The sequence below is a fragment of the Oncorhynchus clarkii genome, chromosome 17 (genome assembly GCF_045791955.1).
Source record: "Oncorhynchus clarkii lewisi isolate Uvic-CL-2024 chromosome 17, UVic_Ocla_1.0, whole genome shotgun sequence".
Taxonomy (NCBI): domain Eukaryota; kingdom Metazoa; phylum Chordata; class Actinopteri; order Salmoniformes; family Salmonidae; genus Oncorhynchus; species Oncorhynchus clarkii.
In genome coordinates, this window is record NC_092163.1 from 72,900,690 (window position 1) to 72,916,627 (window position 15,938).

At 40.3% G+C, this 15,938-nt stretch overlaps 1 protein-coding gene across 5 annotated transcripts in view; it reads left to right on the forward strand.

The window, feature by feature from the left end:
* Positions 1-6,735, forward strand: part of LOC139371392 (protein kinase C and casein kinase substrate in neurons protein 1-like) — a 45,624-nt gene extending 38,889 nt beyond the window's left edge. For 3 of the 5 annotated variants that reach the window (XM_071111775.1, XM_071111776.1, XM_071111777.1), the window contains 5 exons: positions 711-886; positions 988-1,108; positions 1,271-1,437; positions 2,547-2,797; positions 3,649-6,735. In XM_071111775.1, the coding sequence (XP_070967876.1) occupies positions 711-886; positions 988-1,108; positions 1,271-1,437; positions 2,547-2,797; positions 3,649-3,758 (825 nt within the window). In that variant the 3' untranslated portion in view covers positions 3,759-6,735. Of the gene's footprint in view, positions 1-710; positions 887-987; positions 1,109-1,270; positions 1,438-2,546; positions 2,798-3,163; positions 3,224-3,648 lie in introns of all 5 variants that reach the window. The other 2 variants (XM_071111778.1, XM_071111779.1) reach the window with 2 other exon arrangements.
* Positions 6,736-15,938: the final 9,203 nt, after the last annotated feature.

The following is a 15,938-nucleotide window of genomic DNA, read 5'->3' on the forward strand; positions in this document are numbered from 1 at the left end:
TAAAACACATTCTGAAAGGGCTCTGAAACACTAAAACACATTCTGAAAGGGCTCTGAAACACTAAAACACATTCTGAAAGGGCTCTGAAACACTAAAACACATTCTGAAAGGGCTCTGAAACACTAAAACACATTCTGAAAGGGCTCTGAAACACTAAAACACATTCTGAAAGGGCTCTGAAACACTAAAACACATTCTGAAAGGGCTCTGAAACATTAAAACACATTCTGAAAGGGCTCTGAAACACCAAAACACATTCTGAAAGGGCTCTGAAACATTAAAACACATTCTGAAAGGGCTCTGAAACACTAAAACACATTCTGAAAGGGCTCTGAAACACTAAAACACATTCTGAAAGGGCTCTGAAACATTAAAACACATTCTGAAAAGGCTCTGAAACATTAAAACACATTCTGAAAGGGCTCTGAAACACTAAAACACATTCTGAAAGGGCTCTGAAACACCAAAACACATTCTGAAAGGGCTCTGAAACACTAAAACACATTCTGAAAGGGCTCTGAAACATTAAAACACATTCTGAAAGGGCTCTGAAACACCAAAACACATTCTGAAAGGGCTCTGAAACATTAAAACACATAACCCGCTTTGTTGGGGTCCTCGGACCCTCAGCTCTCAACTGTACAGCCTGTGTGGTTGTTTATCCCTAACATGTTATTAACATACTCTCTGTCTGATCTTCACCATGCAGGCTAAGGAGAAGTATGAGAAGACTCTGGATGAGCTGAGGAAGTGTACGCCCCAGTACATGGAGAACATGGAGACAGTGTTTGACACGTGTCAGCAGTTTGAGGAGAAGAGACTGAGCTTCCTCAGGGAGGTGCTGTTGGACATCAAACGACACCTCAACCTCACCGAGAACCAAAGGTAGGTCCATACTCACACCACCTGGGCACCACCATTATGATACACTGAGTCAAGATGAATGTGTCAGAATAGAGATGTAACTTCTCTCTATCCGTCTTCAGTTACGCCACAGTGTACAGAGACCTGGAACACACCATCACCTCTGCCAGTGCACAAGATGACCTGAAGTGGTTCAGCAACAACCACGGCCCTGGTATGCATATGAACTGGCCCCAGTTTGAGGTACACAACCACTTCTTCCCAGTTAGCCTAACAATGCGTGTGTTTTAATTTATCGTTTTCAACTCATGGAATTCATTTCAATTCACTTCCTCCATTGACTGAAGGGGAAAAACTAGGAATTGACTTGTAACTGGCTTGCTCCCCACCTTCCTTCCTTCCCAGGAGTACAATCCAGAGCTCACTCACATGATCAGCAAACGAGAGAAGTCGAAGAAAGGGGCAGACGGTATAATGCTGACTAGCGTGACAGCAGCACCCAACCATGTAGCAGCACCGAACCATGTGGCAGCACCGAACCATGTGGCAGCACCGGCTGGAGACAGGGGCAGGTTGGTCTCACAGACAGGGGCAGGTTGGTCTCACAGACAGGGGCAGGTTGGTCTCACAGACAGGGGCAGGTTGGTCTCACAGACAGGGGCAGGTTGGTCTCACAGACAGGGGCAGGTTGGTCTCTCCACCACCACGGTTACCTTCTGTAGTAGAACAAACATGCCTTTCTAACATGTAGAGTCACTGTGAGTGTCATCACAGAGACCATTTTCATGTTTTATCAATACTAACAGCAGAATGTATCTAATTTTATGATGTCAGGGGTGTAATAGGCATTGTGCAATAGTAAGTAAGTAAGCCTTGTCCGATGTGTAATGTGTAAGGGGTTAAATTGTAAATATGCCTTGTCCGATGTGTAATGTGTAAGGGGTTAAATTGTAAATATGCCTTGTCCGAGCCAGAATAGCCCATAGGTGCAATAGGCAATATATTAATTATGTGTATGAGATGTTATATCTGTTTTCATACAGATGATATCAGTTGTTTGCTCAAGACTATTTCCTCTTGTATTGGGGGCTAGAACATTTATCTAATCTAATGTCCAGGAGGTGGCAGCAATGATTAATGTTGATATAAAGTTAAGCGCTCAGAAATACAAAGCATGCAATGTTATTGCAAACTACAGTATCAATACGATGTCGATTAGGGCAGCCCCCCGCACCTCTCTGATGGGGTTAAATGCCGAATATTTCGGTTGAGTGCATTCAGTTGTTCAACTAAAAAGGTATCTCCTTTCCCTTTCCAATAACCTATTGTGAAATGTCACAGTTGTGTTTGGTAATATCTCCACAAGTGCTGTTTAGTGGCCAGAAGATGATGTCACCCAGTTGTTTTAGTATTATTATGTGATTATAGCAGAAAAGAGAAATGGGGGCGGGGCATGTTTTCTCGTGCTGGGTTGACATGAATAAAGAGATCAGCTCATAAAAGTGAAACATCCAGTTTGGGTCTCCAATTCACTCAGCCCTTTCTCCTCTGTGCTGGTCACATGATGACCATGTTGATGAATAGTGATCCTAGTTACTGGAGGAAGCTTGTGGTGAAACTTTTCTGCAACCGAACAATGATGATGATGGTCTAGGATGTTGAAACGTCTCCTCCTCCACAGTGTGAGCAGCTCTGATAAGAACCAGGCCTACTCCTCCCAGGACCAGGCCTACTCCTCCCAGGACCAGGCCTACTCCTCCCAGGACCAGTCAGCAGAGTGGTCAGACGATGAGCAGGCCGCGCCAAACTCAGGCTCAGACACCAATGGGGGTGGAGCCAACCCCTTTGAGGATGAGTCAGCGAAGGGCGTGCGGGTGAGGGCGCTGTACGACTACGACGGGCAGGAACAGGATGAACTCACCTTTAAAGCAGGTGAGCATCCCAACAAGAACTAACAACTCTATTTGGTTGTGATTCTGTTTGTCATGTATCTTTTGAAAATGTTATGTCAAAAAATCTATTTCCCATTTGGGACAATAACGTTACTAATACTGCTGCTACTACTGCTGCTACTACTACGACTACAACTACTACTACTACTTGTGAACCTTTTAGAAACGAAATCTGTTGATTGGGTACCACAAGAAAGACACTACATTGTGCACTGGACTTTTCAATTATATTTGTTTTGATATATATGATTTAAAACCAATCATCTAACTAACCCGCAGTAGGATAAAAGGTTTCCAAACATAAAAATCAGTTTTTTTGTCTCATTACCTTTTTCATCCCAAAAAGAAAACAAACAATAGCAACATCCACGGCCCTGGCATGCATATGAACTGGCATCAGTTTGAGGTACAGTTTGCAAAGAGTTAACACACACACCTCAAATATAACCCAGATTTCAACCAAAAATCTACAACAGAGTTTCAAGGTTTGGTTGATTTCAAATTGAATTCAAATTGAATTCATGTTTGTTGATAATCAAAAATCAATCAAAATTGTATGTCAATCTGATGTCTCTCTCTCTCCTTCCCTTCCTCTCTCTCGCTCTCTCTCCATCTCCATCTTTCACTCCCTCTCCCTCTCTCCATCTCTCGCTCTCTCTCTCCCTCTCGCTCTCTCTCCCTCTCTCTCTCTCCCTCGCTCTCTCCCTCGCTCTCCAACTCTCCCTCTCTCTCTCTCTCTCTCCACCTCGCTCTCCCTCTCTCCATCTTGCTCTCCCTCTCTCTCTTGCTCCATCTCTCCCTCTCCATCTCTCGCTCCGTCCTTTCTCACAGGAGACGAGCTAACTAAACTAGAAGACGAGGATGAGCAGGGCTGGTGTAAAGGCCTGTTGGACAGTGGCAAGTTGGGTTTATATCCTGCTAATTACGTAGAGCCCATCTAGTTGGGTTTATATCCTGCTAATTACGTAGAGCCCATTTTGTTGGGCTTATATCCTGCTAATTACGTAGAGCCCATCTAGTTGCTTGGGTCACCCAGACTGAACCGTCCAATCATACTGCACATTGCCAGAGACTTCAAAGCAACGCTTCCCTGTTCCCCCTCTCTGCCTGACCAACCAACACACTAACTGAGCAGTCTTTATTTAAACACTCCCCTAGGACCCACTTCAGAGAAACACAGCACCAACATAACCAACACATATCAGCTACAACACTGGGATTGTTACCACAGTCAAACCATGGCAGTATGTGTGTACCAACAACACCACAAGTCCTACGAGCGCAGGAAAATATTCCGCCGTGTTCTATTCCAATGTTGTGCTGTGGTTGTGATGAAATGTACCTGGCAGTATGGAAGTATGTTCCCTCGTAACACTAGTGATACGGTATAGTCAATGGTGCCTGCATAGCCAGAATAAGCTATGCACTGTGCATTGTAAATATTAGCAGATTTTTTTTGCAACCTGGATGCTATGCGAAACTGTACAGTCCTGTTTTAGTTTTTTTTGCATCTGTCATTCCATGTAAGGTTTTAAATATGCTGTACAGTACAACAGATTCTCACTCTTTTTCTATCTTTTCTATGTGAGTTGCTCCTGTGTTGAGTGTTATGCAGTGTTTGGTGTTTTCCCCCTGAAGTCCCCCTGAGCAACAGCAGCAGCATGTCCTACTGGATCACAATAATGACATTTAGCTGATCCTTGACAAATCACTGTCGAGCGGAGCAGAGCAGTACTACACTGTTGAGCCTTGTTCAGTGTAACGGTATACAACAGTGTTTCTCTACACACCGTTGTACCAGGGACTGGTAAGCTTGGATGCCTGTTTATGTTGAAAACCTGCTCTCAAGATCAGATGAAATCAGTGTCTGTGACGTACTCAGGCGTAGTGGGTGCGGAGTCAGGCGCAGGAGGCAGAAGGTACAGAATAGTGCTTTTATTTAGGCACAGTGAAAATCGTACGCGCCAAATACCGGGCGCACATCCACGATTGGCCCAAAAACAGGACCTAACTAGTCTGGAGAAAAATCCAAAACGAAACACACTACCACACATAAACACAGTGGAAAAATAAGCCCACACAAAGAGCAGGCGGTCCTGACCAGCTTAAATAGCCCAACTAAAAACCTAAACAAGAAACAGGTGAAACCAATAAGACAAAACCAACAGAAAAGGGAAAAGGGATCGGCGGCAGCTAGTAGACCGGTGAACAGGTAGTAGAGCCACCTTCGGTAGGAGTCGTGACAGTGTCAGTCAGATAACCACCTGATGGACCACTCAGCAATGTCCCAGGGACCGGTTCCCGTCGGACCATGGATCCTGGGAATGAGAAACACTGGTATAGAATACATACCTTCCCCAAGGCAGCATTGAGTGTACTTGTAGTACCTCTGACCATGTCCCTCATGTGCCTGTAATTTCCTGTGTAATTTCTTGACCCCACTGCTTTCTGGACTCATCACTTCTAGTACCTCTGACCATGTGTTGGGTTTAGGTGTGAGAGCATGTGAACAACACCCCCTTGCTTTTTTCTGGTTACATGTTTACAACAGTGGCTTTTTCAAAGGGTCAGGGTTCAAACATTAATTAGCCTACGTCGACCTCCACAAAGGTTCAGCACAAATACAAAATTGATCCAACACCACCCTACTCCATCAATGGTGAAACGGGAATAGGCTTGTCATCAGAAATGGACTTTCCCTGACCAAATTAAAGGAGCCAAAGAAATGTGGGAATATGAGCTAATTCTGGGAATTTGCTGTATGGATGATCACATTTACAGTAACAACCCAACGAGAGCCCCACTTCCTCATGGGAGATACTAGATCCTGTCTCCTCTGGCTCAACACTGTAACCATAACTGTTTTTGTTGCCATGGCTTCAGTTTATTATACGACTTCTATGTCCTGTCTTTTTTCTGAATGAAAAGTCACCTTTACTGTGTCCCGGCTCAGTCTCCACCTTGCTATCTCTGATCTAACAGTCATTGCATGCTCGATCACCATAAATAAGCATTGAATTCTGCTGTGAGCTTACTGTACAAATTGACCTAACTTTGTTTATGTTTTTATCCTGTCTGTTGAATCCTAAACGTAATCTTATGAAAACTGATGCCAATGATTTTGGTCTCTTAACTGGCAAAATTTAGACAAATCAGTATATTCAATGTTTTTTAACATCTCCAAATAATTGGGAGAATTGGAATCTATGCAGCATAAAATCCTGTTAAATCTCAATCCTTGTATTTTGAGCTGGTGAATCCAACAGAATCTTCAGCAGAGATTATACGTGTGACTGTTATATGACACAGCTGTTGTGTTCGTTTCCTTAGCAACCCTGGGAGGTAGTGAAGGCTATAATACTCTGACTGCTCTCTCAACACAAGAGGTGTGTACTCTTACTGACATGGGGACAAAAAACTACAGTACAAAGTGCACTGCAGAAAAGGGCAGAAAGCGGAGCCTCCACTGAAATATTGATGAGGACACTGCATTTTCTGCTGCTAGAAGTTTATTCTGGATATCTGGGATATATGGCTGTGGGGGGACATTTTGGGACTGTACACATCCGATTGTGGGATAAAACACTTTAACCATCAGCTCTCATAATGAGTGTTGTGGCAGCGCAAGCTCTGAAACACAAGCCTAGCTAACTCCGTAAATGCTTTACCTGAGCCACCACTCTTACTCACAACACACACTCTAACAGGGAGAGAAAGAGAGCATGCATATTTAACGATGCATTTACCTTGCGTTTTACCTCGTTTTGCGTACTGTATGTAGGGGAACCAGTGGTTGGACATGTGGGAAAGCCCTAGTGTTCTAGAAGTCTGTCTGTTTAGAATAATAGCTATTTACTCTACAAACTGTAGTGCCTGTTCATCTGCATACAACAAAATAAAATGTATCATCAAAACATTGATATGACTATTGTGATGATGATAGGTACATGCATTCTGTGGATAGAGGGGAGGTATACATCCATAAAAATATGTTTCCCCGGTGCTGGATCCAAGAGGATAACGTAAAACAATAAAGTAAATCTGCACCCTGGTACGATGCTCCAAAAACATGCACTCTGTGGACATGTAACGTACACTCTTAGAAAAAAGGGTTATGCGGTTGTCCCCATAGGTGAACCCTTTTTGGTTCCATGTAGAACCCTTTTGGGTTCCAGTTAGAACTGTTTTGGAAAGGGTTCTACATGGAAACCCAAAACATTCTACCTAAGTTTCTTCAAAGGGTTATTCGATGGGGACAGTCGAAGAACCATTTTTTGTTCTAGATAGCAATTTATTTTCTAAGAGTGTAGTGTCCATTTATGTATATGCTAGACCCTGGGTATTCAATGCCTACCCTACTAGGTCCGGAGCCTGCTGGTTTTCTGTTCTACCTGATAATTAAATGCACACACCTGGTATCCCAGGTCTAAATCAGTCCCTAGGGGGGCAATGAAAAAAATGCAAGGTCCAGAGTTGAGTTTGAGGGCTCTAGACTATGTGGAGGACCCCATTTAATATGGCACCGACGTTAAATCACTTTACATAAAGCCTGGAGATATAGCACGCTACAGCTTATCATTAGCATATATGAGCCTTTATAACGTCTTATGACAAGTCTAATCATTGCTATACCTGCAGGCTGTAAGTAAAGTGTTCCCCAGCTCGCCACTAGAGGTCATCAGTAAACTTCAGCTCCTACCAGAGTATGTGAGTCGTGCGGACCTGGAACCGGAGCTTGTTCAATTTGATTGGAATTTGGAGCAAGATTCCCAAAGGCTGGAGCGTTGGCCTTCTCGCCAGCTCCAATTTTGCTCCAGTAGCACTCACTCCACGAGCTCAGGGCATGCCGCTCCAGCATGCATTTGTAGTCTACTAGTGTGCTGCTAATAGTCCCTTGCTTTAGCTACTGTCATGGAATTCGCTAAATGTTTTCTTTTTTTTTTTTTACGGATAAAACGCACAGGTGCCAAATCAAGGTGACTTACAAAGATGAGGACCAAGAGCATGAGAGGGAGTGCGGCCACTGTTATGTTTTTTTATTTTTTTTATATTTTTTAAATAAAAAAATAATAATTCATAATACAAAAATCAGCTTACATCAAACATGTGTAACAAACCAAACACAGCCAAATACATTTTAACAATACTCAAACATACAAAAAATATCAATAAAATAATACAAAAAATAAACAATTTAAGTGCAATTATATTCACTCTGAAAAGATCTTATTATAATGATTCATGAAGATGTTATTCTTGTAGTTATTCACTAGGGTTAATGTTTTAATAAGATCGTATAAAAAATGTGTTTGTGTATAAAGTATTTGGCAACAAGAATACAAAAAATTAACAATAATTTCAGTGGTTTTGTTATCATTGCAATAGTAACATATTATATCTTTAATGTCAATAATATAGACAGTGTTCATAATAGTAAATAAGTACTTTGCAAGGTTTTCCAAAAATTCTGAGACAAATTTACATTCAAAGAACAAGTGAGAGATTCTCACCTTCTTTTTCACAGAAAATGAAGATATCATCAATAGCCACAAATTTGGAAATCATAGAATTACATGGATATACAGTGCCTTGCGAAAGTATTCGGCCCCCTTGAACTTTGCGACCTCTTTTTGATTTGTTAAAAAAGTTTGAAATATCCAATAAATGTCGTTCCACTTCATGATTGTGTCCCACTTGTTGTTGATTCTTCACAAAAAAATACAGTTGTATATCTTTATGTTTGAAGCCTGAAATGTGGCAAAAGGTCGCAAAGTTCAAGGGGGCCGAATACTTTCGCAAGGCACTGTACCTGCTTGAGCGCGTGCTACAGGTGGGTGCTGCTATGGTGACCAGCGAGCTGAGATAAGGGGGGACTTTACCTAGCAGGGTATTGTAGATGTCCTGGAGCCAGTGGGTTTGGCGATGAGTATGAAGCGAGGGCCAGCCAACGAGAGGGTACAGGTCGCAGTGGTGGGTAGTATTGCCACGTTCTGACCTTAGTTCCTTTGTTTTGTCTTTTTTTTAGTATGGTCAGGGCGTGAGTTGGGGTGGGCAGTCTATGTTCTTTTTTCTATAATTTGGGATTTCTGTGTTTGGCCTGGTATGGTTCTCAATCAGAGGCAGCTGTAAATCGTTGTCCCTGATTGAGAACCATACTTAGGTAGCCTGGTTTCACCTTTGAGTTGTGGGTGATTATTTTCTGTTCTGTGTTTTGTGTATTCACCATACAGGACTGTTTCGTTTCGTTCGTTGTCGCTTTATTGTTTTGTTCTTTAGTGTTCTGAGTTATAATAAATATCATGAACACTTACCATGCTGCGCATTGGTCCTCCGATCCTTCATACTACTCCTCCTCGTCAGACAACTGTTACAAGTATATTGGGCTTTGGTGACAAAACGGATGGCACTGTGATAGACTGCATCCAATTTATTGAGTAGGGTATTGGAGGCTATTTTGTGAATTACATCGCCGAAGTTTTAAGAGGGTATGTTTGGCAGCATGAGTGAAGGATTCTTTGTTGTGAAATAGGAAGCCAATTCTAGATTTAACTTTCGATTGGAGATGTTTGATGTGAGTCTGGAAGTTTACAGTCTAACCAGACACCTAGGTATTTGTAGTTGTCCACATATTCTAAGTCAGAACTGTCCAGAGTAGTGATGCTGGACGGGCGGGCAGGTTCAGGCAGCAATCGGTTGAAGAGCATGCATTTAGTTTTACTTGTATTTAAGAGCAGTTGGAGGCCAAGGAAGGAGAGTTGTATGGCATTGAAGCTCGTCTGGAGGGTTGTTAACACAGTGCCCAAAGAAGGAGCAGCAAGAGCGACATCATTGATGTATACAGAGAAGAGAGTCGGTCCAAGAATTGAACCCTGTGGCACCCCCAAGAGACTGCCAGAGGCCCGGAAAACAGGCCCTCCCAATTGACACATGGAACTCTATCAGAGAAGTAGTTGGTGAACCAGACGAGGCAATCTTATGAGAAACCAAGGCTATCGAGTCTGCCGATGAGGATGTGGTGACTGACCGAGTTGAAAGCCTTGGCCAGGTCAATGAATACGGCTGCACAGTATTGTTTCTTATCGATGGTGGTTAAGATATCGTTTAGGACCTGGAGCGTGGCTGAGGTGCACCCATGACCAGCTCTGAAACCAGATTGCATAGCAGAGAAGGTGCTGTGGGATTTGAATTGGTCGGTAATCTGTTTGTTGACTTGGCTTTCGAAGACCTTAGAAAGGCAGGGTAGGATAGGTATAGGTCTGTACACATACAGTGGGGCAAAAAAGTATTTAGTCAGCCACCAATTGTGCAAGTTCTCCCACTTAAAAAGATGAGAGAGGCCTGTAATTTATCATAGGTACACTTCAACTATGACAGACAAAACGAGAAAAAAAAATCCAGAAAATAACATTGTAGGATTTTTTATGAATTTATTTGTAAATTATGGTGGAAAATAAGTATTAGTAAGACCTGAAAAAGGGGCGTTTCTTTTTTTGCTGAGTTTATATACATACACACATACTTTTTTTAGAATATACCTTTATTATTCCCTGCAAACCATACCATCCCTCCCCCAATTGGAGTAAACTAATAAACAATAATATTTAGGCTTCTACCTTCAGTTTATACATATACACATTTTACAGGCACAATCTATTTTACAATAGTTATATTTTGTTTGTTTTTAGTCCTTCCTCTATTTCTGATTTCTATTTGTAACTGTGCTATTTCACAAAATGTCTGAACCTACAGTATATACATTTTACAGGCCCCGTATATTTTACATTGGTTATCTTGTTGTTATTAGTCCCACCCTTCAGCTCCATTCAACCCCTCCCATCTATTTCTTAACACCATCCATTTTGGATTTCTCTTTGCCATGTATTTTTTACCTGTGCTGTGAAACTTCACAAAAGTACTGAACATTTCTATTGTCATAGCTTGTAAATTAAAGATTAAAAAAATTGCTCAAATAATTATTATATTATTGATTGATTGACTATGACTTTTCAAATCGCCCAGTGTTGCTATCTGCTTGGTTGCAAGAATTTAAAATAAAAAAATGTGAAGTTTTGAATCCGGCGTTGTTTTGCTTGACAGTTCATAAACCATGTGCCATGGAATAGGTACATCGATAATTTCTTCACAACTATTTTGCAATTTATATGGCACAGCTGTCAATTTAAATGAAATTGGTATATGTTTTTATTAATCACAATTTTCTTTAACCATTTATGGTCTTTATTAATGCAGGGCCAAAATGTAAAAAGCACTTGTACATCTGAGCAATCTTATTGAAGGTACATAATTACAGTTGAACAAGATGAAGGAAAAAGGAAAACGCACACTGCTCTGGATAGAATCACTGATCTTTAATAAGCTTACGTATCGGCCTCACAGCCTTCGTCAGAGCTTTTGTGATTAAACAAAATGTTGCACCCTTATGTAGACCTAGCCCCACCCACATCCGTTCCACTCATCGAAAGGGGTTGAGGCGAAGGAAAAACAAATAAGTGCTACCAAATATAACAACATACATTTCATAAATATTACAATAAAGTGTGTAAATAAGACGTATTAAACACGTCTGTAAAACCACAATGAGGACATAGACCTACCAAGCAAGTTCTCATTAATCATTGGGTACATCGTACGAAAAACATCAGAGTGATCTTAAATAGGAGCATAATTCATGTTCAAATTCACAACATAACATACATGGAAATTTCATCATTAAGACCTTTAGGAAATAATGTCTGGAGGGTGAAAATCCCAAAACATTATCTTTTACTCAGAGTATTATTTGATATCACCTCCCCATGTCTGATATCTTAACTTTCTCTATACCATAAAATCTAAAATTAAGAAATGTCATGCTTTATGTCATTAAAATGTACTGTGACTGGATAATCCCTGTCATATGTCCTGATTTAACTTTTATGTTCACTGATTCTCTGTTTGAGAGAACGAGAGGTTTTACCTACATAGCACAGCCCACATGGACATTTAATAATGTTAATAACATGGGTGGTGGAACACGTAATAATTTCAGTTATTTGGAACCGTTTTCCTGTATGTGGGTGGCAGAAATATTCACACTTCACCATATTGTTGCAGTGTGCGCATCCTCTGCATTTATAGCTACCATTTGGTAGAGGGCGTGAAAGAGCCTGGCTGATTGTCTTTTGTGACTGGCAGTTGGCATGAACCAATTTATCACCTAAATTGCGACCTCTCTTATACACAATAAGTGGTGGATTTTGAAATTCAGCCAGGAAAACTGGGTCCGATGATAAAATTTGCCAGTGTTTCTTGACCGCATTTCCCACTTTTCGCGAGTTCAAAGTATATGTGGTTGTGAACATTACGGAGTGTCCTTTAGCTTTAGCGGGTCTTTTTTTGTAGCAGTTCATCTCGTGTTTTTCCCAATGCCAAATTAAGAGCTTCATCCACAAATTGTGGCCAATAGCCTCTTCTTAAAAACCTAGTGCGCATCTTCTAGAAAATCCTCTGTGGAGTGGCATATACGGCGCAGTCTGAAAAACTGGCTTCTTGGAAGTCCTCTTTTTAATGGCTCAGGATGGAAGCTGTCCCCCTTTAATAGAGTATTTCTGTTTATTTTCTATACAGAGTTGTTAACAGGGTTCCTTTTGATTTCTCAATCCACATACCGAGGTAATGAACACGTTGCGTGTCACATTCAATAGTGAATTTGAGATTGGGGTCAATGTCATTCAGTAGTGTCATAAAGTCTGACAGCTCTTTTTAAGTTCCTTCCCATATGCAAAACATGTCGTCAATATATCGATACCACTTCAGGACTTTATTCAAAAATGGATTTTCGTTTTCATTATTAACAAAGAGTTCTCCAAAAAGACCCACATAAAGGTTAGCATAGCTTGGAGCGAATGTGGAGCCCATCGATGTTCCATTCATTTGGAGGTAGTATTCATCATCAAACCTGAAATAGTTGTACGTCAACACATATTCAGCCAGCTCTAGAATAAAGTTTTAATGCAGGGCCAACAGACAAGTTCCTTACTTTTTCCCCATTCTCATTCTACTTGCCTCTTCCATTTTTGTGGTAATGCTGCAATTAGTTGGTTGTAATTTTGGGTAGAGCAGACATTTCCATGTGTCTGTGTTAGCTTCATGTCTGACATAACTCCACCAGTCCTAGTTATGATGTCATTTACAACAATTATACCTTTTAAACATTTTTTTAATGAAAAATACGTTTTTAATTTAGTATATTTGAGTTTAACCACAATATTTGTTGTATTAATTGTTCTGTCTTTTCAGGTGGATTAAACTGAAATTGCAACCAATTTAACAAGGCTTGTTTAAAAAATAACGTACTTTGGGAGATTATTTCGTTATATAATAACCGAAAGTGAGCAGTTGTAATCTGAATAAAGGGGAAAGGGCATGGGGTGAGACATTCTTACCAATTTACTACAGAACAATTTCGGATGTAAGTGTAACTTTTGTATGACTAATGCCTTTAGTGAGAGGCTCTAATGCTTTAATATTTAATAATTTCTGCCATCCGAATTCATATTCGTTATATAAATAGGCCCTTTAATTATGTCTGGCTTGCCATTCCAAATAAATGTGAATATTTTTTGTTCGTATAATTTAAAAAGAAGGTCACTAGGTGTAGGCAAAACCTTAAGCAAATAGGTAAACTGTGATATGACTAAAGAGTTAATCAGGGTGATTTTTCCACAAGTAGGCAGGTATTTTCCTTTCCATGGTAGCAAGATCTTATCTATTTTTGCTAACTTTCTATAAACATTTATTGGAGTGAGATCATTTAGTTCTTTCGGGATTTGTATACCGAGTATGTCCACATCCCTGTCAGACCATTTCATTGGAAAACTACACGGTAATGTAAAAGTTAAATTTTTTAGTGATCCAATACGTAATATCAAAATTTGGTTTTAATCCAGAAAGGTTAGCAAAAGCATCTAGATCCTCTATGAGGCTATGAGGCTGTGAAGGTATTCTAATAGTGTTTTTTAAAGAAAACATGAATCATCAGCGTACAATGACACCTTTGTTTTTAAGCCACAGATGTTTAATCCCATAATATTATTATTGGATCAAATGTTAAGAACTAACATTTCAATGGCAATAATAAATAGACATGTCGATAGTGGACAACCTTGTTTTACTCCTCTTGACAGTTTAAACTTTTTGAGATGTAGCCTTTATTTACTATTGTAACATCTGCTTCCAATTCACACTCCCAAACACTTAGATCCCCGGAATGCAGCCCACTTTCCAGCTCACTCTCCAAACCCAATCACCGGAATTCTTATCCCATCTATTTGACTCCCCTTCCTCTAACCCAGCTTTTTATGGCGGTTTTGGAACAGTGGCTTCTTCCTTGCTGGGCAGCCTTTCAGGTTATGTCGATATAGGACTCATTTTACTGTGGATATAGATACTTTTGTACCTGTTTCCTCCAGCATCTTCACAAGGTCCTTTGCTGTTGTTCTGGGATTGATTTGCACTTTTCGTACCAAAGTACATTCATCTCTAGGAGACAGAAAGCTTCTACTTCCTGAGCGGTATGATGGCTGTGTGGTCCCATGGTGTTAATACTTGCGTACTATTGTTTGTACAGATTAAAGTGGTACCTTCAGGTGTTTGGAAATTGCTCCCAAGGATGAACCAGACTTGTGGAGGTCTACACATTTTTTTCTGAGGTCTTGGCTGATTTCTTTTGATTTTCCCATGAGGCACTAAGTTTGAAGGTAGGCCTAGAAATACATCCACAGGTATACCTCCAATTGACTCAAATGATGTCAATTAGCCTATCAGAAGCTTCTAAAGCCATGACATAATTTTCTGGAATTTTCCCAGCTGTTTAAAGGCACAGTCAACTTAGTGTATGCAAACTTCTGACCCACTGGAATTGTGATACAGTGAATTACAAGTGAAATAATCCGTCTGTAAACAATTGTTGGAAAAATTACTTGTGTCATGCACAAAGTAGATGTCCTAACCGACTTGCCAAAACTATAATTTGTTAACAAGAAATTTATGGTGGTTGAAAAACGAGTTTTAATGACTCCAACCTAAGTGTATGTAAACGTCCGACTTCAAGTGTATATGAGTGTATGTAAACTTCCAACTTCAACTGTGTATATATATATAAATATATATATATATAAAAATCTTGGTGGCAAATGGGTCTTCCAAATGGACAATGACTCCAAGGTGTGGCAAAATGGCTTAAAGACAACAACAAAAAAGTCAAGGTATTGGAGTGGCCAACGCCTTGACCTCAATCCCATAGAACATTTGTGGGCAGAACTGAAAAGGTATGTGCGAGCAAGGAGGCCTACACCAGCTCTGTCAGGAGGAATGGGCCAAAATTCACCCAACTTATTCTGGGAAGCTTGTTTGACCCAAGTTAATAAATTTTTAGGTAATGCTACCAAAAACTAATTGAGTGTATGTAAACTTCTGACCCACTGGGAATGTGATGAAAGAAAAAAAAGCTGAAATAAATTGTTCTCGCTACTATTATTTTGACATTTCACGTTCTTAAAATAAATTGGTGATCCTAACTGAGCTAAAACAGGGAATTTCTTCTAGGATTAAATGTCAGGAATTGTGAAAAACTGAGTTTAAATGTATTTGGTTAAGGTTAAGGTGTATGTAGACTTCCGACTTCAACTGTAATATGGTAATTCCCAGTGGTGTGGTGTTTTCTACTGTAGGTGTTTCCTAAAGCAGTGTGAACATCCAACGGCTTTGTGAGTTACACTGCAATGATACATCAGACTGTACCGGCCAGATACAGTGGCAAGAAAAAGTATGTGAACGCTTTGGAATTACCTGGATTTACCTGGATTTCTGCATAAATTAGTCAGAAAATTTGATCTGATCTTCATCTTAGTCACAACAATAGACAAACACAGTGTGTTTGTTTTTTCTTGTCTATATTGAATACATAATTAAAACATTCCCAGTGTAGGTTGGAATAAGTATGTGAACCCCTAGGCTAATGACTTTTCCAAAAGCTAATTGGAGTCAAGAGTCAGCTAACCTGGAGTCCAATGAGACAAGATTGGAGATGTTGGTTAGAGCTGCCTTGCCCTATAAAAACA